The 26,112-nt window shown below is 37.2% G+C and overlaps 1 protein-coding gene across 1 annotated transcript in view; it reads left to right on the plus strand.

Moving 5' to 3' along the window:
- Positions 1 to 17,334, plus strand: part of LOC145992107 (carnitine O-palmitoyltransferase 1, liver isoform-like) — a 102,097-nt gene extending 84,763 nt beyond the window's left edge. Inside the window, exons 11-14 of the mRNA XM_083128352.1 lie at positions 3,414 to 3,646; positions 5,047 to 5,203; positions 6,986 to 7,102; positions 12,641 to 17,334. Coding sequence (XP_082984478.1) covers positions 3,414 to 3,646; positions 5,047 to 5,203; positions 6,986 to 7,102; positions 12,641 to 12,832 — 699 coding nt within the window. The 3' untranslated portion in view covers positions 12,833 to 17,334. The remainder of the gene's footprint in view (positions 1 to 3,413; positions 3,647 to 5,046; positions 5,204 to 6,985; positions 7,103 to 12,640) is intronic.
- The last annotated feature ends 8,778 nt before the right edge of the window (positions 17,335 to 26,112 follow it).

Here is a 26,112-nt window from a genome sequence, read left to right on the forward strand (position 1 = left end):
CCCTTGCAGCTCTCGTTGCACATCCATCAAAACAGCCCACTGTGCTTCCTTTTCAGGACACTGCTCCTCCAGTTTTGTGATTGCAGTAGTAAGGAAAGAGAAGCAATGTACAATATAAAGTTCATCTTGCAATTCCTGTTTAAGTGCAAGTTTTTTGGCTTTTTCTACAGCTGAGGAATTACTAGGGAAAGCATCTAAAAATTTCGATATTGTATGGAAATGATTGCAAATAAACACTGCAGCTTTTAACCATGTACCCCATCTAGTGAGGATGGGAGAGGGTGGTAGTTTAAGTTTCGTAATTTCTACGTACTTCTGTATTCTAGAAGGAGCATTTTTCAGTATTTTCTTAATACTAGAAACAAATTCGTTCACATATGTATATTCATCTTTAAGAGCTTCACAAACTCGATGCAAAGCATGAACAATGCAGGTCACATGTTTTACGTTAGGGTACATATTCTTTAGATTAGAAAATGCAGCTAACATGTAAGATGCTTGGTCTGTAAGAACTAACCACACACTATCATATTTTACTCCCTCTGGCCACAATACAAAACATGCATCATTGAAACTTTGCATTGCACTTGCATTATCTGTTTTGCCGAGAAAATAAGTTTTTAAAAGCATGGGTTTCACTTGATGTCCATTGAGAGGTGCTACTAAAATGTTCAAAACGTACCTGTTTTGCCTATCTGTGGTTTCATCTAGTATGAAATAGACTGGATGGTCAGCTACTACTTGCCTGATCTGCGAGAGTTTAGCTTCATATAGAGGTTGAAGGTAAGATTTCCTTAAGGTGGTCTCATCTGGAACTGACTTCCCAGTATATTTTTACAAATATGATTTCATGACAGGATTATTAAGTTTCGAAAGATGTATTCCACACACTATAAATGTCCTTGCTGTCTCACTGAAAAATTCATTTTTATTTCTGGAACTCGAAGATGCAAGCGCCTCACCAATGAATTGCTGTCGCTTCCCATCTTTACCATCTCGTAGTTCTTTATTCCTGACGTGCTTCCCACTTTGTAGATGCTGCACAACCCGAGTGCGTTGGTGTTTGTCATCAACAGCAATAGAAATATCACACACATCACACCTCAGAACAGATCCATCACTCTGAATGCCGTCACCGCTAAACTGTTTAACAATGTCCTGCAGTTTCCCAACATTTACTTTATGTTTTGGCATGGTGAACAAGCAAATCCGATGCATCGATCAGTCGATCACAGACTGCAGTTACCTTGCTCGCTGAGACAAGAGAAAGAAACGAAAACAAAACAGCTCTCCTACAACAATTCGTAAACAATACAGCATAGGACAAAAAGAGCACAACTTCTAGCAATTGTAATGCGTCATTGTTGACACAGTTTAAAGTCCGCGTGCTTACTACATTAATGTCCAAGAACTGAAGAAAGCCGATTCATTGTTGTGCGGTAAACAAGAATCGCGTGCCAAGAAGCCGTGCCTCGAATGTAGGTGGAGTTAAACAGCGCGCGAGTTGTATTTAAAAAAATGATAAAGATGCAATAAGGGCGAAAAGGTGCAAAAGGTTCTGAGATTGTGAAAAAGGTGGAAAAGGTTCCGAGATTGTGAAAAAGGTGCAAAAAGGTGCAACCGAAACACCATGAGTAAAGTTCAATACATGCTTATTTTGGGGATGAGTCACTTTTTTACCCATTTTCACACAAAAAAATTTAAGGTGCAGCACCTAAAATTCCTAGCTCTGGATATAAGTAGTAGTAAAACAAACTCTCCGACAACTGTGTTTATCTACGCACCGGATACACATGTAAAAGTTTGCAATTGTGAACAGGGCAGTATATTCGCTACTGATTCATCATTAGATTGTTACTGTGGTTGTATGTGTTTAAGCCGTAATGTAACAACGTGAACCTCGGATATTTCTGTTATCAGCACAAAAGTACCACAAGGCATCTTGACACACACCTGTAGATATCAACCTTGCAACGAGATAAGCAAATATAATTGACATGTAGCTGGGCGTAAACAGCCACATGTAAGCTGTAAGTCCAATAAAATTTATTGTTGTTGAAATTTGACATGTAGGCTGAGACAAAATCCAATATTGGCACTTCATTTTGAATACGTATCTTTACCATTTCTCATATCATTTGTTCACTTCCCCCTTCCTCTGAGATGACTGCTGATCTTCTGGCTATGATGTTCGGTCTACTGGACGTGTTTCTCGCTTCGTTTTACAACTAATAATGTGGTTGGTAGTTTGTCATTTTTCACAAAATTTGTGTGTTCCTGGCAACCCTGCCGTGCGCTGTGTCTCTGTGGGAAATCACGTCACAGATACGATCAAATGTTGTGTGTGGTTGCCAGCATTCAGGCGGCAAAACAGGAGTTTATGAATGACTGTAACGCCGAAACAACGCACCAACGAGAAAAATGTTACTGAGAAAAGTTGTTTGTTTTGATGTCCTCTATACAAATCTGTGCTCTGTGGGTGCCATTAAAATGACACCCTGTAACATGCAACTGTTGTGGACTCTGTTCACCGGGAAAGACAAGAGCTGACGCCGGACCGCTTGCCACTGAGTCTCGTAGAGAATGTCAGGGAATGCTCTGTAGTAATATGCAATTATCTGCCCCCCTAAAATAAAGTGGATTTTCTTGCAAATATATACATTCCCTCTTAAATCTGATGACAGCAATAGAGAGCATTCCTGCCCCTCAAAAAAAGCAGCAAGTGTAAGTCTTACAATGTTCAAAAGTATCCCATTTTATTCATAGTTCATCTTGTGTATTTTAAGCCACGATAATTTAAATTAAATATAGTTTATTAGTACATCTGATTTGTATTAACCTAGCAGATTAGTGAGACAGCTGGGTTACTGAGAGCATAAAAGATCTGCTTTAGAGAAGCATGAATAAGAAACAAACATAAAATAAAAAATATAAAAACATGATCAGTTACAAAACCTTTCTCATTTGCTAGCATACCCTAATAGTGGTAGCTGCTCTAAAAATAACCTTTCTTCTCCGAGGGTTTTCCCTTTTTCCCACTGATTGATTGATTTGGTTTATTTTGCTTTACTTTTCTGCCACATTTGGCTAATCGTGAAGATGGGGGTGAATGATGATATGATGATATTGAGGAATGGACAGGGGAGAACCCCTGGATACATCCACCCGCATACATACGAGGGTATGTGCTTATGATCTGGTACCTTAAAATACCAGAACGTCATTTCCATGGAGACTCATTTTCATTTCCTCACGACTTTATTTGGTTCAATGTAATCTGCAGGATCTGAGCTACAACAGGTTAAGTTTGCAGCAGAACTTAAAAATTAGCACAGCACATAATGAAACAATATGATTTACATAAATTTTGAAACATTTAGTCTTAATTCATGTACGTGGTCTTTTCCTTGCAGAACAATGATGATCTCGATCTGTGCGTGAAGGACCATGATGCATTTGGCAAAGGGGTAATGAAAAAGTGCAAAGTCAGTCCTGATGCATTTGTTCAAATGGCCCTGCAGCTTGCTTACTACAAAGACACGGGGAAGTTTGTGCTCACGTACGAGGCAAGCATGACCAGGCTGTTCCTCAATGGGAGAACAGAAACTGTCCGTTCGTGTACAGAAGAAGCGGTATCTTTTGTTAAGTGAGTCATAGTTGTTCATGTTCCTTGTTTTATAAAGTATTCTTAACTTTTAATATTACACTAACAATATTTTCTATATATAGGCTATTTCAAGTTACTTGAATGGGAATAACTTATGATATTCAGAGTATACAGTATCCTATTCAAAAGATAACCCCTGACTTAACTACAACATACATAAATATCTATCTAGGCCCACATAAGATCTCTAGTTCTTTAATATGAGTTTTAAGTCTACTTTATGCACATATAGGCTAATTGGGACTGAACAGTTTAAAATGGGATCCAAACCACTGTGTAATGTGCCTCGACCCTGGACCCCTTGATTACAAGGTGACGACATTACCACTACACCATCAGTGAGGCCCTACCAGTGCTTGAAGTAGAAATTGTTAGCTTGGGGGGGAGGGGGTTAACATGGTGACAATAAGACAGCTGGGTTGAAAATTTTGCTAGCCACCATCCCCCAACATCTCCCTTTACTTTGATCACTGGTTGAGATATAATTTTCACGTAGCTTTTAAATAAGTTTTATAATTCTTTCAATTTATGATAGCATACATTAAACTGCTCTGTTGGTACTTAGATTCAAATTCATTTTAATATACTCTGTTGATACAATAGAATCTTATAATGAATTCACATCAAACAATTAATACTAGATATGCAAGTACTTACATGGTCAGCAAAAGCATATGCCCTGATTAAAATGCAATTGTCAGTTTACAAATTTATTCTGTCGGGTGAAAATTATTGGATATATTTAATTACTGAAGTCAGTCTGTATATTGGTTTGAAATTCTATGAATGCTACAATTTTAGAATTAGAGACCAGGAAGTAAAATGCATTTTGCTAGTGGAAATGTTCCTGGTAATGACAACTGCTGTTCAAAATAGATAAAACCATCCATTTATAAACTAAACAAATATGAAATGCAGTTTATAGAATATTATTTGAACAAAGTAGTGCACATGAATCATTATATATTATATTCATAAGAAGTATAACAAAATGGCACAATTGTGCACTCAATTGCAGAATATCTATAAAATACAAGATCGTTAAAATTATTGACCATTATCTCGATATTCTATTTTTAATCAGTACCAGTAAATTGGTTTGATCTCTATTAAATATTAATTTAGAACATCCATCATGCCTTTAAATATTGATTAAGTGTCCATTTTAACAAAGTATTTCACATAATATGAAATATTTCACATGTATGAATTACATATCTGCATTAAAAACAATCTCATGAATGATACCTTTCTTAATATAGAGTTTCAGGAATTTTCTTGATTTGATCTCCTAGTGCCTGTATATTATAGATTTTACTTATTATTTGTTAAAAGAAAAGTTGTTTTTGTATTCAAGTTTTACTAAATTTCATCTTCAGAGCAATGATGAGTAATGAAGTGAGCACGCAAGAGAAGGTTCAACTGTTATGCAAAGCAGCAGACAGGCACCAAGAGCTGGCGAAGGACGCAATGTGTGGGAGGGGAGTAGACAGACACCTCTTTGCCTTGTATGTGTGCTGCAGAGGCCGGGGCTATGTAAGTCTTTCACTTGTTTACATCTACATTCGATTACAGATTTCAGTAAGAGCAAAATTTAAAATGGGATAGTTGGATGTTCTTTTGTTACACTGTGAATCATCATCATTCTTTGCCGTTTCCTGTCTCTGGCTGGGTTGGCATAGAAGTCGAGCCATTCAATTTTTTCCTGGTCTTCCACCACTCCTCTCTTTCCACGGTGTTCGAATCTTGTCCTCTTCCCCTAACATTCTCCGCTATCTGCTCTTTCCACCGACACCTTGGTCTCTTCCTTGGCCTTATTTCCACTCCTTGTGCATTGTAAACTCTTATTGGTAGTCTTTCTGCATTCACTCTTCATGTGTCCAAACCACCTCATCTGTGCCTGATCTATCCTAGAGCTTCACCGCACCCACTGTCTCTCGGATCTCCTCATTCCTTATTCTATCCCTTCTAGTCTTCACCAATATAATCCTTCAAAATTAATTTCATCTCCATTGCCTGCATCGTTCTTTTGTCTCTCTCTGTCATTGACCAAATCTCTGCTCCATACATAATTATTTGCACATGGTATGTGTTATATTACCTTCTTGCATTTCATAGGTACATCCCTGTTCCATATTAGTCTTCGAACGCTTTGAAATAGTCCACCACCCATTTGTCCTCTTCTGTTTACCTCCTCATCTATTCTTCCACTTCTCTCAATTATGCTTCCTAGGTATTTGAAACTCTCCACTACCCTCAACTCTTCCATGTCCATCTTTAGTCTTGGTACATATCTACACTGTGAATATCTAGTATAAATAAAAATCCTTTATAATACGGGTAGAAAAGATATAAGGTAAATTAAGACGAATGCTTGACTAATTAACACATTCATTTAGGGCTGAGCTAATCCCACTTCGATCCAATACCCAAACTGATGCCAGTACTCTTACTCATTTCATCTCTTTTTTTGTTTGCTTGTTTGTTCTCTCTCTCCGCCTCTTCAGTTAATCATTTCTCTCTTTTCTTTTCCTCTCTATCTTGCTTTTTCTCCTCTCTCTCTCTTTCTTCCTTCTGTTTCTCTTCTTCTCCTGGTAACCATACAAATATTCAAAGTTGCTCCCTACATTCCAGTATTCTAGAATCCTAGAGAAAACTATTTTAGTATTTTATTGACAACTCAAAGTTGACTGAGTTGATATTTGAGTTATAAAAATTCAGAACACGAGTTTAAAAATTTTGCTTAATGCTATTCCTGTACATTATCACCGGTTTTGAAACAACTTAGCAACTCAGTCACCCAATTTGACCAGTTTACAGGAACTAGTGGTGTGCTATGTACTCTCTATTTTTTATGTGTGTATTGTGGTAGTGTTTTTTCTATAAAAAAAATTGAATGCAATGTAACCTTTGTGATGAAATTATATGAATTGGAGATTTCTTAATAGCAAAACGATAATTTATAATATCTCTACATCACTATTTAAGATATTTAAATGCTTGATATACATGATAAAACTCTGTAATGGAATGAATTTCTTTGTTAATGATTCACAATTTTTTAAGAAGTTTGATGGCAAGCAATTTCAAAACAAGGAGCGTTTTTAAACAAGAATACCAATTTTTGTAGTGTCATTTCTAATAAATTCATTCTGTGGCTTACATGTATTGGCACGGTTATTTGCCATAACGATGGAATCACAGAACCATGCTTGATAAATTGTTTTCTTGTTTATTTGTCCTTTCTGTTGACATAGTATTTAACAAATTTAATCTGTTTGATTTACTTAAAAGTTCCTTGTTTCCGTGCAATTGCAGAAGAGTCCATTTCTCGAAGAGGTTCTATCAAAGCCATGGACCCTGTCCACAAGTCAGCAACCACATCAACAACTCCAGGAGACTCCTGACTGCAACTTGGATGTATTTGTGGACAAGGTAGTACTTCTTTTCTTTATTTCATTACAAGTGCTTTGCTGCAGATTTAGGATATGATTGTTTCTGATAAATTTGGTTCCTGCATAATCTGTTTGTGAATAATTGTGCTTATGGTTCCAACTGTCAGCAGTTTGTGGTCGATTTTAGATATTCTTGCATTTGAAGTTCTCATAAAGAATATTTGATAATCTTCAGGCTTCTGAAGAAATTCATACATTAATTGAGGCCCAGCTGAACTTTAACATGAACCAATAGTGCAGTTTATCCACCCCCTAAAAAAACTGATAATATGATGTGTAATTGTGTAATGTTGTATGGTAAGTTTAGTAATTATATTAAATTTCACATTTTTTGAATAAATTATTGATAATGTCATATGTTAAAGTAGATAGATAGTTTTATTCACCTTTAGAATAAGTACATTCATGGTTGTCATTGGATAACATTTCACTAGAGATTTTTTTGTTGTGGATATAAATTATGTACAAAGTATACTACTTCATGCAATGAATTGCACTAGATTTTTCTATCTTAACCTCTTTTTGACATCCTAGATTTACGTGATGAATGCATATTTTAATTAACTAACTAACGTGGAGATCTAAGCAAATATTGTATAGAGATCATAGCATGATGGTCATAGAACTGAAACATTAATTATTTTTTTTTATTCTTTGTTTCCTAAAATTATATTTTCTGTGGAATCAACTATCTTTATGGCATCTAAGGTTCTGCTAGACCTATGACCATTTTCAAAATGTATCATTTTGAAGAACCATTCTGAATGTCTATCATGGAAGAAATTTTAGAAATTCTGCGAGAGAATTCTGAAAAACTTTTGTGCAGTTGCATATATGCAGCGTGTTATGAAACATAGTGGAATGTGAGTGGTACTAGACGAAAGAGAAACTCAAAGAATTTTATTGCATGACCTCGAAGTTCACCGTTCTCTCACTATGCAGTGCCACAATTGCCAAGTACATGCAAAAAATTTCTTTTAGATGTTCTTCACATTAATACAGTACTAATGACTACCACTCCACTTGCGTAGGAAGTTTCTTGTGGACAACCTTTATGGGGTGAAAAACATAGGCGTGCGCACACACTCTGATTAGGGGGGGGTAAAAGCCTTGAAAGTTCAGTCTGTGAAGAAAAACCTCATTTTATCTCACCATTTTAGTTTTATTGATGGGGGTGTGTGTATATATATATATATATATATATATTACTTAAATACAATACATAATCAATTCATCTGCCTCATAACAAACCAACAGCAAAAATGATTTAAATGGTATCTGAAATGTGTGCGCTCCTTTTCCTCCAAACCAAACTGTCAAAACAGCAACTGTCTGAAGCACTTAGTTCTTCTTGGTTCTCTCTGGTAATATAGAATGAATTACAGGAAAGAAATTGCGAGTGAAGCGAGCAAGAAAATTCTTTCAACCAAATTTTTGTAAATTGAAAACAGCATTGATTTAATAGAGTGCAAAAATTTCCACGAAAGGCCATGGCATTCTCTTTTACAATTTTTCTTATTCAGATTGTTTGGCACCCAGGGACAACTCCTCTGCTTCCTAGCTATGGCTAGGAAGTTGACAAGACTAAGAAAAACTGACATTGTGAGCGAAGCAAGCAAGACAATTTTACAAAATGTATTTTTATTTCTATAAAATTTGAAGTCGAAGGGGCAATTCCCCCTCTGTGCCCCCTTCCTTCGTAGTTGCTTTGAACTTTCATGGGCTTAAAAATACTTCATTTTCTCCTATAATACTGTTTAATAAGAGTGATAAGATTCCTCTATACTAAATTTCTAGGTGAAAGTATAATAATGTAGGGCATTGAACTACTGGAAGAGGAGGTGCAAGGATTACCACACCTCCCTCTTCGAAAATGAATATCAACCTAAAAGTATATATTTCACACGTATGATTTGATTTCAGTCATAGTAATTTACATTAATTATTATTTAATGGAGGGGTGCAGGAATGCGATAATTACAAATTCAAGTGGGGGGCAGCACTATTATTGGGGTAATATGCCCCATGGAAAAATATCTTGCTTGTCCCTTAGTGGAAAAAAACTGAGAACGTCCATGTTTATGGGGGGGGGGGGCGATTGCTCCAAACGATTACCCCCGTGCGAACGCATATGGTGAAAAATAGCTGAACACACTGTATTTCTTTAAGATTTTAGAATATCATTTTTGTTTTCTTTCTTCAAAATGTGAAATATTTTCAAGAAGTTTTGTTGACACAGGTCAAAGATCCAGTAAAGCCTTATTATTAGGGAATGTATTGTAAGGTGCAAGATTATGGCTGGGAAAGGGAAAACAAGCTTCTGAAAATGTTTTTAAAGAGATGCAAAAAAGGGCACTGGTAAAATACATTTATTCACTGCTCTCTTTTTCCACGCCTTCTGTATATAATGCGCGCAGACCACATAGAGAACTGAGGTTCTGCCGAATAGGTTTTGTTGAAGTTTGTGTTGTCTCTCGCGGGTTTTGCTACATTATCTTGGGATCTATTGGGGCTGCAATGATTATATTATACCACTTTATAGCTCTCGTTCTGCTCTACAAGGTGAGACTATAGGATTTTATGTAGCTGCTCAAGAAGAGTGAAAATCAGGCGCGGAGCGTCCATGTAAGCCGTGTAAGCCGGGCTTACACTTCATTAGTTCTAGTAAAATGTATGTAATTATATGGCAAAATTCGTAAACAACTTCCAAGTTCAAATCGGGTCGACACCAATGTTCGAGATCATGTTTGTTAGATTGCAACACTTCAGCGCCAGGCGGCACATGGGATCTCCCGCCTTCTGCTTGTGGAAAGCTGTAAGCCTTCTGAATTTTGCCTTACAAATTTCTGACCGCGAACGAGCAGTGCCTACCCTATCTGGGTGCAAGGCCCGTTCTCTGGGTGGAGAAGAGCGGGCCAAAACCCACGTGTGTAAACCTTCCGGCCAGAGGCTTACAACAGCGTTGCAAACCATATGTTTACAAAAAGTGTTGTTCATGGATGTCCGCAGTATTTCTTTCCACCAGGGAGGATTAAGCATAGTAATTTTTTCAGGGGTGGGGGTAAACTAGGTATATTTTCCCCATAATAAAGTTGCCTCCTCAAAAGATACAAATTCAATTTGAAGTTAACATTTCTCTGCAACGCCCTTACAATAATTAACATAATTTGATGTGGCTGAAATGAAATGATATGTGTGAAATATATTCTTTTATGGTTGACATTCATTTTCCAGGAAGAGCTTCCTCCCCTTGCCCCTTCTGGACATCCATGGTCTCGTTTAAACTCCGTAATTATGCTACATACTACTACATATTATTAATATTTATTTGTAACAAGAAATAAATATAAATTCGAATGGTTCAACCAACGGGATGAGTTCGACGTCATACGTGAAAAGTTTGAGAAAATTCAACTACCTCTTGTTTAATTTATATCCCCAACTTCCAAACGACTTTTGAAACTTGTGCGAGATTTAGCACCATTATGCTTGGGTTGGCTTCACTGGCTAACCGTGAACACGCGCGAGCAAGACCCAGGTCCTGCAAGAGGAGAGTTCTCCAGCGTTGTCGGGTATGAATGAATGGTTGGCTGCAAAGGAAATTTGAGCCAGAGGTGTTTCAAGGAGGTTTTTTTTTTCAGGAACAGGGAATTCTGAAGCAAAAAACTAACAGGAAGGGGGAAAAGGAGAAACACCTAAAAATGAGTGAGAAACGGGAAAATTAGATATACAAACTCTTGTTTCTGTTTTTCGCTTGTAGGAGAGCACAAACATTCGAAACATTAAGATTTCTATTTTTCGTTTATATTTGAACTCAGCTGGTAGTAATTGAGTGCAATAACTTTTTCAAAAATTAAAATGTTTAATTAAAACTGAATATTGAACCAGTTTTATAAATCTCATGTCAAATGTGAACAAAATATTATTAATTACATAGTCCGTGGTTTAAACACTCTTCGAACAACGTACGAAATGGCTGTTTATGGTCTTTCAGGTGCAGGATTTTCTTTTACACTACCCTTAGATAGCACTTACATCTCCTTTCACAGAAATTTCTGGATAAATCCTCAGAATTAGCGAGCATTTCTTTCATATTTTATTTTGTGTTTCTTTTTTAACGAAATATAAGGGAATTTTAAGGCAAGAGAGGGCATTTATTTATGTCCGAAAGGGATATTCCCCTCTGAGTCCGAAACATCAGTGCATTGAGCAGTGACAGCTTTTGGATGTGATTTGTTTTTGTTTCCCCTTTCATGTGTTGTGTGCATGGTTAAAGTCTCGCGGTATTTCTTTGCGACTTCCATCCATTGAAAAGGGGGCTGTCATTCCTCTGCTGTAGTGTTATAGTGAACAACAACAACTGCATTATGAAAGAAAACGAGTATGATTGTGCGGTGGGGTGGAGAACTTGTTGAAGACGCCGTTGTCCAGCAAGGATTTTGCTGCCAAGAAGAAACTTGTGGATGTAGGTAGGCCCACCACCACTTCTCTAGCAGGCACGGTAACAGAAACGAAAAATAAAGTGCCCCTATTTTGTGATTCGGTACGAGCTGATACTTGGTTATGCAGCGGTTGTAAAAAGTATTCAGCACTTTTCTGTTTCTTTCGGTTTTCGTTTCTTTATTATCATTATTCTTCATTTTATCTAACATTGCATTTTTTTATGGTTACGTTACTCATTGCGATAGGAATAAAAGTGACGTAATTATCAGTTGAAATGTAGGAGATATACAGCCTAGCAAAGAAAACACCAGGCTCAGGGATTTATCCAGAATATTTAATCTGATTTAGTGTAACTTCGTTTTTAAAGGGTGTAAGGTTAAATTTAGTGCCAAAATTAGGGTAATGTGAAAAATTTCAGGGAAGTGTTCTGAAAAAATGGGGGAGGGATTGATGATTGTGGATAAATCACTGACCCAACCCAAAAATAAACACAAGCCTTCATCATGCTAGGCTTACACTGTTGGAAAGGTCACGCTCCGCCACTGGTGAAAATCATTTATTTTTTTGTCCATTGTTTTAACAAAACATGAAAGAAAAAGGTGCTGAAGCATCTGAAGGGGTAAAAAGGGGATAAATGTGTTGATTTCGTGAAAAGGTGCAACAAAGTGTGTTTATTTTACTTGATTTCATGTGGGCCTCCCCGATGGCGGAGTGGTAGGGTCACCACCTTGTAATCAATGGGTCCCAGATTTGATATCTGGTGGAGACACAAGTGGTTCGGATCTCACTTTAAACTGTAGGTCCAGTCCCGATTACCCTTACTGTGCATAAAGTGGACTTAAAAACACCAACTGAAATTGATTTCATGTCCTAAAATATGTATCTCAAACGATCGGTATGAAAACGGCTAAATTTTTGGAAAGGTGATGCACCTTAAAATCCATCCCCTACTGATTATACATAATACGGCATTCATGTTCCAGATTGTAATACGTTCTGTGAACAATTAAATTTAGCCATTATGAAATTGAACATAAATACAAATGTTTACGAACATGTTATTTTTTTCTTTCAGATTTGCCCAGGTGGTGGATTTGGTCCAGTGTCTGATGATGGTTATGGCGTGTCTTACATGTTTCCGTCTGAGGCAAAGATATTCTTTCATATATCATCCAAACATTCGTCTAAGCTTACAGATTCTGAACGGTTTATGTCACTTTTGTTTGAGAGTTTGAGGGAAATCAAAGAACTTTTTGAAAACAAGTGAAATAGCTTGTTTGTTGTAATAACCAAGTATTGTGATATTTTAAATTTTTTACTTCAGAATGTATATTTTAATGCGTTGTTTTTATGAAGTCAAGCTGTTGGTGTGTGCTGATCGTTACATCAATAGTGTTTCAAATATAGTGTAGAATTTTATATTATAATTGCATTTACAATTTGAACTGTTGTAAAAGCTTTAGAGATTAGACTTATGGCCCATAATCAAGGAGAAAGTTACAAGTATTTGGTGCCTTTCAGCTCATTTTCTGAGCTATTTTTTTTAAAAAATTAATTTACATTTCTATAAAAACATTATGTGTAATATAAACTCAATACGTTTTAAACTGGATTTGTGTAAAGAATGCTAATTTTAATTCACGGAAGTCGTCATAAGCTTATTTTCTAAATTTAATTGTAGTACACTTAGTGTTCCTAGCAATTTCAAACTGGAGGAGCTGAGTTTTCGAAAGGATTCCAAGCTTTCGACAGCTAACGTCACTCTCATCTTCAGGGTAGATGTTCTGTGCTGACAACCCAGTGTATATGTATTTGGAGGTTCCTGGTGAAGATGGTAGACCAATCGGGAGCTGTTGCATCCTCTCTCCTGGTTGACTACCGCTGACCAAGCCGGGTCCAGTTCGATCCCCATGTCGCGATTCAGATTCTGCTTTTGCCCCTGAATGGCTATTTCATCTTCGATGATAAGGTCCCAGTACTTTGATGATTTTGCGATAATTTCTGTGTTGCTGAAATCTATATACACCTGGTTGACGCTCGGCACTGCACTTCTGCCCTGAGGATGAGAGTGATGTTAGCTCTCAAAAGCTTGAATCCGCCACATCTCACCTGGTCGCACGAGAGTATCTTTTCATCATTCGTCACCAGGAAAGCTTCAAGACTTGCTTCAAAGCATATGTAAGTCTTCATATTTGTATTTTAATACAATTAATGATCATTGTTCATGCGTAATTTGCTTGCAAGAAAGTTTGCAGTAGAAAGTAACAATAAACGTAACTTACATTTCAAGTACCAGTAACCATAACCAAGTTACTTTTTAAATGAATAACTATAACTAGGTACAAGAAACTTTAAAAATAAATGGTATTTTAGTTTATGTGGTAAGAAATGCGACTGCCACAACCCACCCCTCTCTTCCCCATACAAAATAGTTGTGGCTCTCCAACTCATTTCCTTTCCGGTGCCATCACTCTTTATGCTCACAAAAGTTTCTCTCTGAACTTCACAAGATATTTTTGAAACTAACAAAACAGCAATGCAAGCATGGCAGAAAGAAACTGAAGACAGTTAATCACTCTTGGGTAAATTAGCCATTGGCAGGAAAGGGCTTGGAATATGACCACATCCATCTCCAGTCACATCATGGAACATGATAATCTTCAAAACCTTTGAGGTCAGCATGTAATCCCAAAAACCTGCTAACACCATAGGCGAATAGGCATTTGAGCTAATCATTAGTTCCAGAAATACACCACTCTCTGCTAAAGTAGGATATTAACCACTGTAAAACTATAATTTTAAGGCTGTAAATTGGATTAATAATTACCGTATTTGCTGTCGTATAAGACACACTTTTTACCTTTAAAAATATGTCTGAAAAACAGGGTACGTTTTACATATCAATAATCAGTTTTTGATTACTTTCATTTCTAGAACATGTCTCTGTTCTGAGTTGGATGATTTCCTTGTGGTGTGTGATGAATAAGATTTAAATGTATTCTCTCCTAGTTAGATTATGCAAGTTACTTGTTGAAAGTAGACCTGCATAGCATATTACTTTATATTTGAAATGCTGTAAATTAATTATAAATTCAGTGTACTAAGCTTTTTCCTGAAAAATGTGTATGCCAGCAAATATGGTAAATAGCGTACAATTCTGTACACAAGAATAAAGACAAAACCATGAATGAAATTTTAATAGTGGAAAAATATTTTGAAAAGCTATATTAAGGAATAGAGATGGGGAAGATATGACATTCTTATTTGTCCATGTTTTTATTGTATCTCATGTTCTTTTTCTTTTAAGGAAAACTGCAAAAATAGGTTGTTCATGTACATTTTCCATAAGCCTCCCCTTTCCCCATGTCATTTAGCTAAATTGACTGGTGATTTTACTTGTTGCCAGATTTTACTTATGTTCCTACATTATACATTTAGTCTCCATAAACTCATACAAACTCATGTTATAAAATTTTCCTGAATTTTACATTTTGTTCCCGAGAAACATAAAATCATGGTTCAATTGTATTCATTCAAATGCCATTTGATATCATATAATTCCTAAATGGTGAATGGTTAACATTCAACTTAATTACAATTTCAATAAGCAAACATTCTCATTAATTCTCATGACATGTTTATATCCAAATTAGCCTTAACATTCCCTCATAAACTAATCTCCTAAACTTATACACAAACATTGCTTTTAACAAGATGCATCCTGTATATAATAGAAACAAACAAGAGACATCCTGTATATAATAGAAACAAACTAATAATAATATTGTTATTAGATTTACATTTAACCTGAAAATTACTGATTATATGTGTCATTCAAAAGTTATCTAAAATGTACAGGTTGTTCAATTTAAAATTGTACTCTGAATACGTAATGGAATGCATTTATTTTGTTTGCAATGGTAACCGAATGGCTGTATAGCAGGCGCGGCTCGTGCATTATTTACCCGGGGGTTCACTGAAGTGATGTGACATATATTCACTTTCCGCAAAATATACTTCCTTCGCCCAACAAAAGGATGGGGGAGGGTTTAAAAGCTTTGTCAAGAATTATTTTTATCTGGGAGTATAAGGTTTTGTTGTAGGGGTGTGCGAATAAATTTAGGGCTGAAACTACAATAAATTGTGCCTTTATGAAAAAAGTTGAGTTTTGTTGGAATATCATGGACGTCCTCAAGTAGGGGCAAGTAATATATTTTTTCCCCACGAGGAGCAAAAAACACTCCTTCAGTCTGAAGTTACTGCAACGCTTTTATAATAATTACCAAAAATTACTGTGACTGAAATTAAATTATATGCGTGTAATATATAATTTTTGGTTTACATTCAATTTCCATGGGGGGGCGGCCCCCTTTTCCCCTTCCGGACGTCCATGCTGACTAATCAGAACTGGTCCTACATTTGTTAAAGGGAAATGGCAACTAATGGCATGCGCATACTAGAAATCGAACCTGAGACCCTTTCATTTATACGCGACAGGTTTGTTCAAATTTGGGGCTGATCGACCAGCACACACTTTTTTTCAGTGGACAAGGAAGTTTGTTTACGTTAATTATGTGCATTTCTATCGGTCATTTCTTACCTGCGCGGACAGCAACGCCTACACTGCATCAAATGACATAACCTAGGTAAAGTCCATCCCTCGTTTCACTCGCAGCATCACTTAATACTTTCCAACAAGTATCCAAGCACTTCAAAAACTAAAAAACTTGAGACTTTGACACCGAGCGACAGCAAGTCACGTCTTCGCGCCATTCTTTCTCTTTCGCGAACCCGAAGTGTTTCCACCTTTAAGGAAAAACCTCTGAATGCATGCACAAGGTATTTTGGTAATTATCTCCTTTATTTTAATTCATCGCATCTAATTCCAGCTTCTATTTGTTTCCACTCATCCATCTCTGACACAATCTTGCATTTATTCCAAGAAGTTCGGTGCAAAAATGATACAAGAGAAGATTGAATATGTAATGTGTGCGCTTCAAACTTGAACCGCACACAGCAACACTGGAAGGGAGGAAGCAGCGAGAAAGGAGCCTTGTCCCGCGGCTTGTGCGAGAGAACGAACTGCGCATGACCGTTGGGAAGAGACATAGGTTCTGGAATCTCATCTCCCATGTATTTTGTCCTATACCCTCCTCGCGCTTCTGCTCCCGCACGAAGCTTTCACAATGGCACGAGCTGTCCTGTGGGGGTTCAACTGAGGGTCTGTATCAGGGCGGCCGATTCGCGGTTTCTTCTTCTCAGCAAGAGAGTTCGCCGTGTTACGGGCACAAATACATGACTTATTGTGTAGAATTTTTAGCGAAATAATATGAAAATTTAAAGACATTGTTCATTGTTCATTCTCGAGGTGATTATCGTATATTACTGGGGGTTCACTGATCCTGTGCGCTATAGGGCCAACCGCGCCTGCTGTATAGTCATGTTGCTTGGTGTGGGATGAAGAGGCAAGGAAGTAGGGGAAGAGGAAAGGAGGGGAGAGGATGGATGCTTTTCTGATGGGTACAATTTTAAATTGAATGCACTGTATAATGTTAATATTTTTGTACTGCTCACCTTGAAATACCATGTCAGTGTTCTATATTTACATCACATGCAATTTATATTTTCATGTTTGTATTGAAGTGATTTTATATATTTATAACTACTTGTTTCTGATGAAGAAATACTTGTATAATGGTGTAATTGTGCCTTGTACAAAATTAGATCAATGGTGTAAATTTTAGAGACTATAAAAGAAAGTTTGCTGTATGTGTTGTTTTATAAATGTGTTAAGTGCATCATTTGATGCTAACAACAATTGGATTTTAAGTTCAAATTGCAGTACAGCGTAAGTTAGCAAATGATTCTTTTATCAACGTTGTGTACATTCCATAGAATCGGAAACAATTTGTGACTCTTTGTCTCCCAACCCCGCATTTCCCGCTTTCTCACATGATTTAACGATGTTTTGAATACGGTGATGCTCAACTTATTATAGTATGCACAATTGCTAGCAGGTGGTTTCCTGGCGTCTAGCTCGGAAGAATATTTTTCGAGCACTGACTATAATAAATAAAGAATATACATACCTGCAGTGGTAAAATGTTAATAATAATCAATATTTCAACTTTAGAAACTATGATTTATCAGGAATTTGGAAAGAACCTTATAGGATTTACGATTTTGAAGTTCATAAAAATTCATATGAAAATCTGAAATTATGTATCAATTTTATTTCACACTAATATGAATGCAATGGAAGAGGTGGGGATATGGAGGCCTCAGTCCATTCCATCATTTGGCCCAAATTTTCCAAAGAACATAGAGCAATTTAGTTATTTCACTTCTAAATCACCCTGTATTTCAGCTTTATATACATGGTGAAGTTAAGGCTACAATTTTTTGACTATCAAATTCCCTGACATTTCCAGGCTTTCCAGTCCACAAATGAAATTTTTCCAGACATGTTTATCATCATGATTTTTGCTCTTGAACCTTGTGTATTTCAATTAAATATACGAGGTGTACACCAAAAGTACGTGCCGTTTCGTTCTAATTTTCAAGAAAAATGAAATACAATGAAATAACCTGTGTTTATTTTTCAACAAACTCTCCCTCTTTATTGATACATAGTTGCCATCGCTCAGTCCATTTTGTGTAGCATGCGGCATAGTCATATTTGGAGGTATGTTTTAGATACTGGAAAACAGCACTTCCCAGGGATGATCTATTGGCAAAATGGCGTCCACGAAGAGAATTCGTGAGGTTTGGGAACAACCAGAAGTCACTCAGGGCTAAATCTGGTGAGTATGGTGGATGTGTCAGAAGTTCAATACCGTGGTCAGCCAAGAATGAGGTCACAGCATTAGCAACACTGGATCGAACGCGAGCATCTTTTTGATCGTCACTAAGCAATCGTGGAACCCAGCGAGAGGAAACTTTCTTTAGGCACAAATCTTTGGTGATTATTCGTTCTACTGTTCCCATTGTTAGCCCCAGGGTATCTCCTGCATGGTGACACGCCTATCTTCCATGATAAAATGTTCAACATGGTCAATGTTAGCATCAGTTGATGTTTCCAGACCTCTGCTCGTCTTTCACACTCGTTCGTCCATCTTTGAACTCACGCACCCACTTTCTAACAGTGTTTTCTGCAAGAGCACTATCACCACGCACGGCCTCCATTTGGCGATGAATATCGGCTGCACAACGTCCAGCTGTGGTAAGGAATTTCACAATTACCCGTTGCTCTTCAAGTGGAAATTCCATTTCCCCAGGCAGTATCAGAAACACGTCTTACTCCTTCAGGCACTGTCACTCAACTACTGCCACCTAGCACACAAAACTGACACTGCTTGAAGACGAAGGATGGAAGTCTCCGATGCCATAGTTATTTCCCTGAAAAATCACGTGCATCTAGCCTTCAGGCTAAGGTAAAAGAGGTACATTATTTCACCCTAACAGATCATCTCCACAATATATCTATATACGGGGTGGGTCACATAAAATTACCACTGGAAATATTTCGTAAACAACAATAAATATTGAAAAACTGATTTCGCAGATGTAAAGGTATGAGAGGGGCTCATGAAATTAATGGACACAATACGTTCAACTACATAAGGAAATATGGTTTTCAACACAAACTTAGTTTCTTTTAAATGATAACCCAATTTTTTTTAGCTCATTTGAAAGTACGGAAAAATTCATTAACAGTGGCCTTTGTTACATTGTAATATGTCAAGTACTTCTGAAGTAATTGTAACGTGAAGTTGAGCGTGAAGGCGCATCCCCACTATGCCTGTTGGCAGAGCCGAGGGCAAATGTCGTCGTGTACACAGCCTGCATGCTTGTGCTGCATTTTTCCTACACTCGCCATAGATAAGTATCATCTTGGCCTTTTCAGAGTTTGAAAATACTATTTTCTCAGAAACAGTTCTGACGTACGTATACTATCACAAATGTCTGGTTAATCAATGCACTTTGTTACACCCTTGCTTTATGTGATAAATTTGATAAATCAATTTGAAATAAAGAAAAAATGTATAAGGTGCAAAGTTAAAAAGTTGAAAACTTAAAAGATTTGTCATGGCCAAACAAGAAGAGTTGATAGTTCCGATGTACTAAAAATTATAACGTAAATGAATGAATGGCAATTAAAACTTAGAAAGATGTTAATGTACTAACCTTTATGTATGTAACTGATGGCGGAATGTTTTAAATTTATACTTTTTAATGTACAAATATTTGTTAACTCAGAAAGATGTATCACAACCATTTAGATAATTTGTCAAAGCTTACTTATGTACTAACTACACATTTTATTGTAACCCGCAGTTGTTCGAACGTAACAACTTTCATAAGCTCAACGCATAGTATGCAGAAGAGTAACATGTTATGATCACGAATGGCGTCAAAAGGTGGATATGTATGCTACGACTCACGAATCAACTTGCGAGAATATTTGTTTAAAGCGTCAACTTCATGCTACAATTACTTCAGAACTACTTGACATATTACAATGTAACAAACATCATTCTTAATTAATTTTTCCATACTTTCAAATGAGCTAAAAATAAAATGAGGTTTCCAATTAAAAGAAACTAAGTTTGTGTTGAAAATCATATTTCCTTACATAGTTGAACGTATTGTGCCCACTAATTTCATTAGCCTCTCTCATCTGCGAAGCAGTTTTTCAATATTTATTGTTGTTCACGAAATATTTCTGGTGGTAATTTTAGGTGACATCCTGTATATATAAAAAACAGAAAAAGTTCGTAAACCATACACTACTGTATTTTTTCTGGCAGATTTATAATGTCATAGAAAATGCTGCTTTCTTGCTTTGATTTATAAGTACACAGCATCTGGAGAACTTTTTTGTTGCATATAAGAATTCTATAGGAAATGCCAACAAGACTAAGATCTATAAAATAATAGACGATAACTTCATTTTCACCAACCTTTCCAATAATTAGGATCATATTGTCAATGTACTTTAGTTATCAATCAGATATCTGGACTGCAAGTTTTACTTTGATATTCTTTCTAATATCTAGTATTATAAAATTGAAAATTTATTACAGAAATTCGAAGGAACCATAATTTTGCACAAGACTGAGAATCATGAGAATGAAAGAAACTAGTTTTCAACTGAATCTTTTTTGGGAGTGGATCGCAAGAACCTAATCCAGAAGTGGAAGTGTACTGCTTGTTCATTTTGCAACTTTTTCTCTTGCAGACTCCAAAATTCACATAAATTCCAGATGATCTGCCAAATTCCCTGATATTTCCCTGTTTTCCAGGTTTTCCAGCTATGGGTAGCAACCCTGCATTATCTCACATCTTGTTTACTAGTAAAGTGTGTGTGTATATACAGGGAGGTTATTTCAGTCGTTCACCACCTACGTGTCGGCCGTTCGGCGGACTCTTCATGCAACAGGTCCCGGCAAATTGCGTTCAGGAAGTCCGTAACAGAAACAGCTTGTTTTGTAATGTTTCCACTTTTCACAATTACAGTTACAATTACAATTGAAATAAGCACGTGCCTTGTCCCAAATACAAATATTTCTGGCACCTTATTTCTGACATCTAATCTTAGATTAGTCATCGCTACTTTATCCTCAGTTGTCGCGACAGCGCCGGCAGCTTATCGGGGGTTGGGTGAGTTGTCTGTCAGCCGCGAGAGGGTGCTTCATACTGCACGTGTCGGCAGTGATGCCAACCGTAGGGACATGTCCCTAAGCATAGGGACTTTTCACTAAATTTCGCCCGCGTAGGAACGTAGGGACAGATTTTGCCAAATGAGGGAAAACGTAGGTACTTTTTTCAATCTTGGTAAATGACATTTTATGAATTAGTTTATCTGGATACTTTAGCGAAGAGGAGAAAAAAGAACTAACTAACAAATCTCCATCAGAATTTTGGAACATGTTATCGGTTACCAAAAACTTTCAAGGCAAGTTCCTTTTTGAAAACATTTCCACTCTCGCGAAAATAGTGCTAACATTGCCACATTCTAAAGTGGAAACGGAAAGAATATTTTCAATGTTAAGTGATACACAAACAAAAAAGGGAAATAAAATGGGACCAGAATTGTTAAAGACTGCAGGAAATACAGCATCACCAACCAACATCTATCTCTGCACAGCAGCAGCATGTATGACTTCAAATAACATAATCAACAGTAAACGACTCAACGTTATTCATTAGGGGTGTGCGGGATCCTTTACTTTAAAAAGTCGTTAATTCTCGACGTTTTCTGCCTTGTAAGTTTCTGGAACTTATCGAAAATTGTAAGTTTTTATTCTAGAAATGCAAAAACAATCACTTAAAGTGAAAATGACTTGTAAAATTCGAGATTTCCAGTGCTTCGGGAAATTTCGAACATTTCCCGTCCCGAAAATTTTCCGACTTGGTCGGGAAATTGCAAATTTTTCAGTCCCGAATGTCGGGATTTAAAAAAATTACCGTCCCGATCCCGTCCCGACCCAAAAAATTCTGTCCCGCACACCCCTATTATTCATTAAGGCAAGAATTTCCAATACCGGACCCTTCTGTAATTTCTATGCTACGTCTTATACTCACGAAATAATTATTCGTGATGATTTATCTCAAGTTAACATGTTGGGGTGAGGGGGGAAAAAATGTTAATTAACGTGTAAAAGTTGTAAAATAAGCATTTCAATTCTCGCAATGATTCTCCGTATACAAGTATGGTAGCCATATTTGTTGATATGAACAAATTACAATTAGTTACGCTGTCTACAGCGTTGCCACACTGTTGATTTCATACTTGGAGAGCATGGATTGTGTAAGAATAGCGGAAGAGAACAGTAAAAAAGTTGTTAATGTTATACAGATTGTTAGGTGAAGTGTGCAGGAGGGCTAATTAATAAACTTATTCATTTCAGTATATTGCCCAAAGAACATGCTTACATGTGACAGCGACAATCACGATGTAGAAGAACTGATTTGATTACAGGTAAATTTGGCAACATTACATCAATCATAAAATTGCAGGATACGAAAATGGCGTCTTCGATGATGTTAAAGTGCTACGAAAAAAATAATTTTTTATCGGTTCGTAATCACAATTACCGCAAAACCATTCAGGAATAGCCCCACTGAGCATTCTCGGTAAGGTTAGGCAAGGCAAACATAGTTAAAATTTGGGCTCGAAAAACGGGTAGCCCAACAAACCATTGACGGATAGCCCCACGAACCATTCAGGTACAAAAAAGGTAAAGTGTTCCCCTGTGCATAGCACCACGCCATGAAGGCGTATAGGGGGTGTGAGGGTATCACATCACGCCCCTGACCGCCTTTACCCCCCAGGGTTTCCCCCAGGTGCCCATGTTATTCGACGCTGGGTAGGTGCCGGGGCCGCTTCCAGGTACGGTTAGGTTAAGTTAGGATAGGCAAATGTAAATTCGCTCCTTCATTAATTGTGGAAGCACCGAGCAGAAAGATTTGGTAAGTAAATGTGTATATTTTATCTTCTGTTTTGCATGCTCATGAGGTGATAATTTTTTTAGTCGCTTTACTTGGCGTAGGGACATTTGGTCAGTTGTAGGGACATTTTGACTACGTCTGTAGGGACATTGCCGAAAAATGGTTAGCAACACTGTCGGCTACCAGACGTCAGTGTACTTTCATGTTCACTTCTGTTTGCGTTTATCAGTACACGTGTTGCTTATACTGTGTTATTGTAATGTGCTACTCATGGCCAGTGCTTTATTGTGTGTTAATTGTTATTCATTCATTAGTTATGTCGTTAAACAAATATAGTCTTGAACAGAGAGTTTTTATGTACGATAATTACGTGAAAACGAATTCTTGCAGAAAAGTGGTCAGGGAATTACGATAGACAGGATCTCTTCAACCTAAGAAACGTGTTGTATTGCTGTTAAAGGAGGTCATTTTCAACATCTCTTATAACACAGGAGGTTAGTGATCATCATTATTATTACTTTTAAATATCATTTTACGCTTTCGGTTTGCTTTATGCGCCGGGATGCTGTCTTCCCTTTCTGACAACTGACGATAAAGTAGCGATGTCTAATCTAAGATTTTCTGTCAGAAATAAGGTGCCAGAAATATTTGTATTTGGGAGGACACCTTTTCCACACACACACACACAGCATCCTTGCGACAAGGTACGTGCTTATTTCAATTGTAATTGTAACTGTAATTGTGAAAAGTGGAAACATTACAAAACAAGCTGTTTCTGTTACGGACTTCCTGAACGCAATTTGCCGGGACCTGTTGCATGAAGAGTCCGCCGAACGGCCGACACGTAGGCGGTGAACGACTGAAATAACCTCCCTGTATATATATATATATAGACTATATATATAAAACAGACAGAATGAAACACTTTATCAAGAGCTTCATATCCCCCCCCCTCACATTTAATACTCAATCTTCCCACCAAAATTTCCATCCCCATTTTAGATGTACTGTTGACATTAAAGAGTGGATATTGCCCCTCCCAAAACAATAATTCTCAGTCCCCACACCAGAACTTCTGCAACAGTCTTAAGACGTAATAGTAATACACAAGAGATGAATATGGCTGAACTACAGCTCGGTAGCTCAGTGGTAGAGCAATGGCACGGTATGCAAGACACCTTGGTTCAAGTCCTGGTCAAGCCTGCATTTTTCACTGAAATTTCTACGTAATAAATCATGGTTTTAACATGGAGTATCCATTTTTTTTTCCAAAGGGAAGTAAATTATCTGTAGCTCAACAATTTCCCAATGATGGCGCTGGAATCAACTATATTAAAATCACTGTTTTTAACATGGAGTATCCAATCTTTTCTGAAGGGAGACAAATAATATGTATTTTAACATTTTCCCGGCGATGGTGCTGGAATCAAATATATTAAAATTATGCTTCTAACATGGAGGTATCGCCATCCCGATGGCATAGTGGTAGCATCGTCGTGGGTCCCGGGTTCAATACCTGGTGGAGGTACATAGTGGTCCTGTCCCAGTTAGCCATATTGTGCATAAAGTGGACTTCAAACACCAACTCAGTCAATCAATCAAACATGAAGGTATCCAATCTTTGCCCATGGGAGATAAATCTGTAGTTCACTGATTATTGTTTACATTCAATTCTCAGAAGTATTCGAATAGTACTGTGTTCCGAAAATTAACAAATTTATTGAAAATTAAATTATACGTATTGGCAATGCTTATGAAAGTAAAGAAAATATGAGTAAATAAAAAAAAAAGATACATTTTTTTCAACACAACTACAGTTCGAATGAAGTTGGAACAGGGATTAAAATAGAATGGACTGTCCCAACTAAAAGTCTGGTAGCTTCACATCGATGATGATAAAACTAAATTTACTCAATATTGCAGACTGTAGACTTCTGGAGCTTGCCTCTCTTCACAATAAGCCCATTTATTTATGCAAAAACGAAATTGAAATTCTTGGAAAATATGAAAATTTGCCGATGCCATTTTTGTAGGTTTTTATAAGTTCATGTATTATATTTAATAGTTTGAGGGGGGCATTACCCCTCCCCTGGGTACGGACCTGGTGTGGCTGAAAGTCTACTTTGTTCATATGATCTGTTCCATGTCCATGGTTTAGTAATAATGAAGCACGTTGTCAGGACAATACGTGAAGTGAACAGCAACTTCGTTTTCGTTAAAATTCCTTCTGTCGCACTTTTCCCAACAACAAACTGTAACATTTCTTCGCGAACTTTAGGCCTCTTTGTAAGAGTCTGAAATGGCATGTTTACCAGACATGTTACTTAGAACAAATAGAATGTACTAACAAGAAAACTACCCGTCACGATACAACTTGCATTAAATAATTTCCCGAGCACAACTTGATATGAAAGCAACTTGGAGAAAAGTAGGTGGCTAAGAAAACCGTTTATTAACAAGAATAATAATATCGTATCATACCTCAAAAAGGATGTAAGGAACCGTAAAGGTTCAGGATCTTACCATTGGGGTTATGTAAGCTCATAAGCACTCACTTAGCTGAAATCTTCATCTCTGCGGAGGTACCTAGATAAAAGTGTAACCTACACAACTCTTAAATGAATGGCAACTCACACATTTTAGTAAATGATTTTAAGACTGCATTGGCTATGTTAGCTTTGATAGAAAAAGATATTACCTGTCTCGTTCTCGAAGAGATGATCAATAAGTCCAAAATCAACTATCACACACACTCTCCCACCTGTCTCTTAAAACTACTTCTTCCCCGGACAACTTTCAGATCTCGTTTACTTTTCAAGCTAAACAGACTCTCTTCCAAACTCAAAACCAACCACTTCGTTAAACTCCAACTGCCTCTCTTTCCAACTCCCAACCAGAGATGACCATTTGACTTCAGCCTCGCGAGGCCCAGCCTCCGAGTTGAAGATCGGCCTCTGACATCACATGGCCTCAGCCTCTGACCTCCAAGCTCAAGGTCGGACTCCGGCCTCACACAGCCTCAGCCTCCGATCTCCAACTCGGCCTCAGCCTCCGGCCTCATCCTCCAAGCTCAATCATGGCCTCCAGCCTCAC

This window comes from Lepisma saccharinum, chromosome 1 (genome assembly GCF_977018435.1).
Source record: "Lepisma saccharinum chromosome 1, izLepSacc3.1, whole genome shotgun sequence".
NCBI lineage: Eukaryota > Metazoa > Arthropoda > Insecta > Zygentoma > Lepismatidae > Lepisma > Lepisma saccharinum.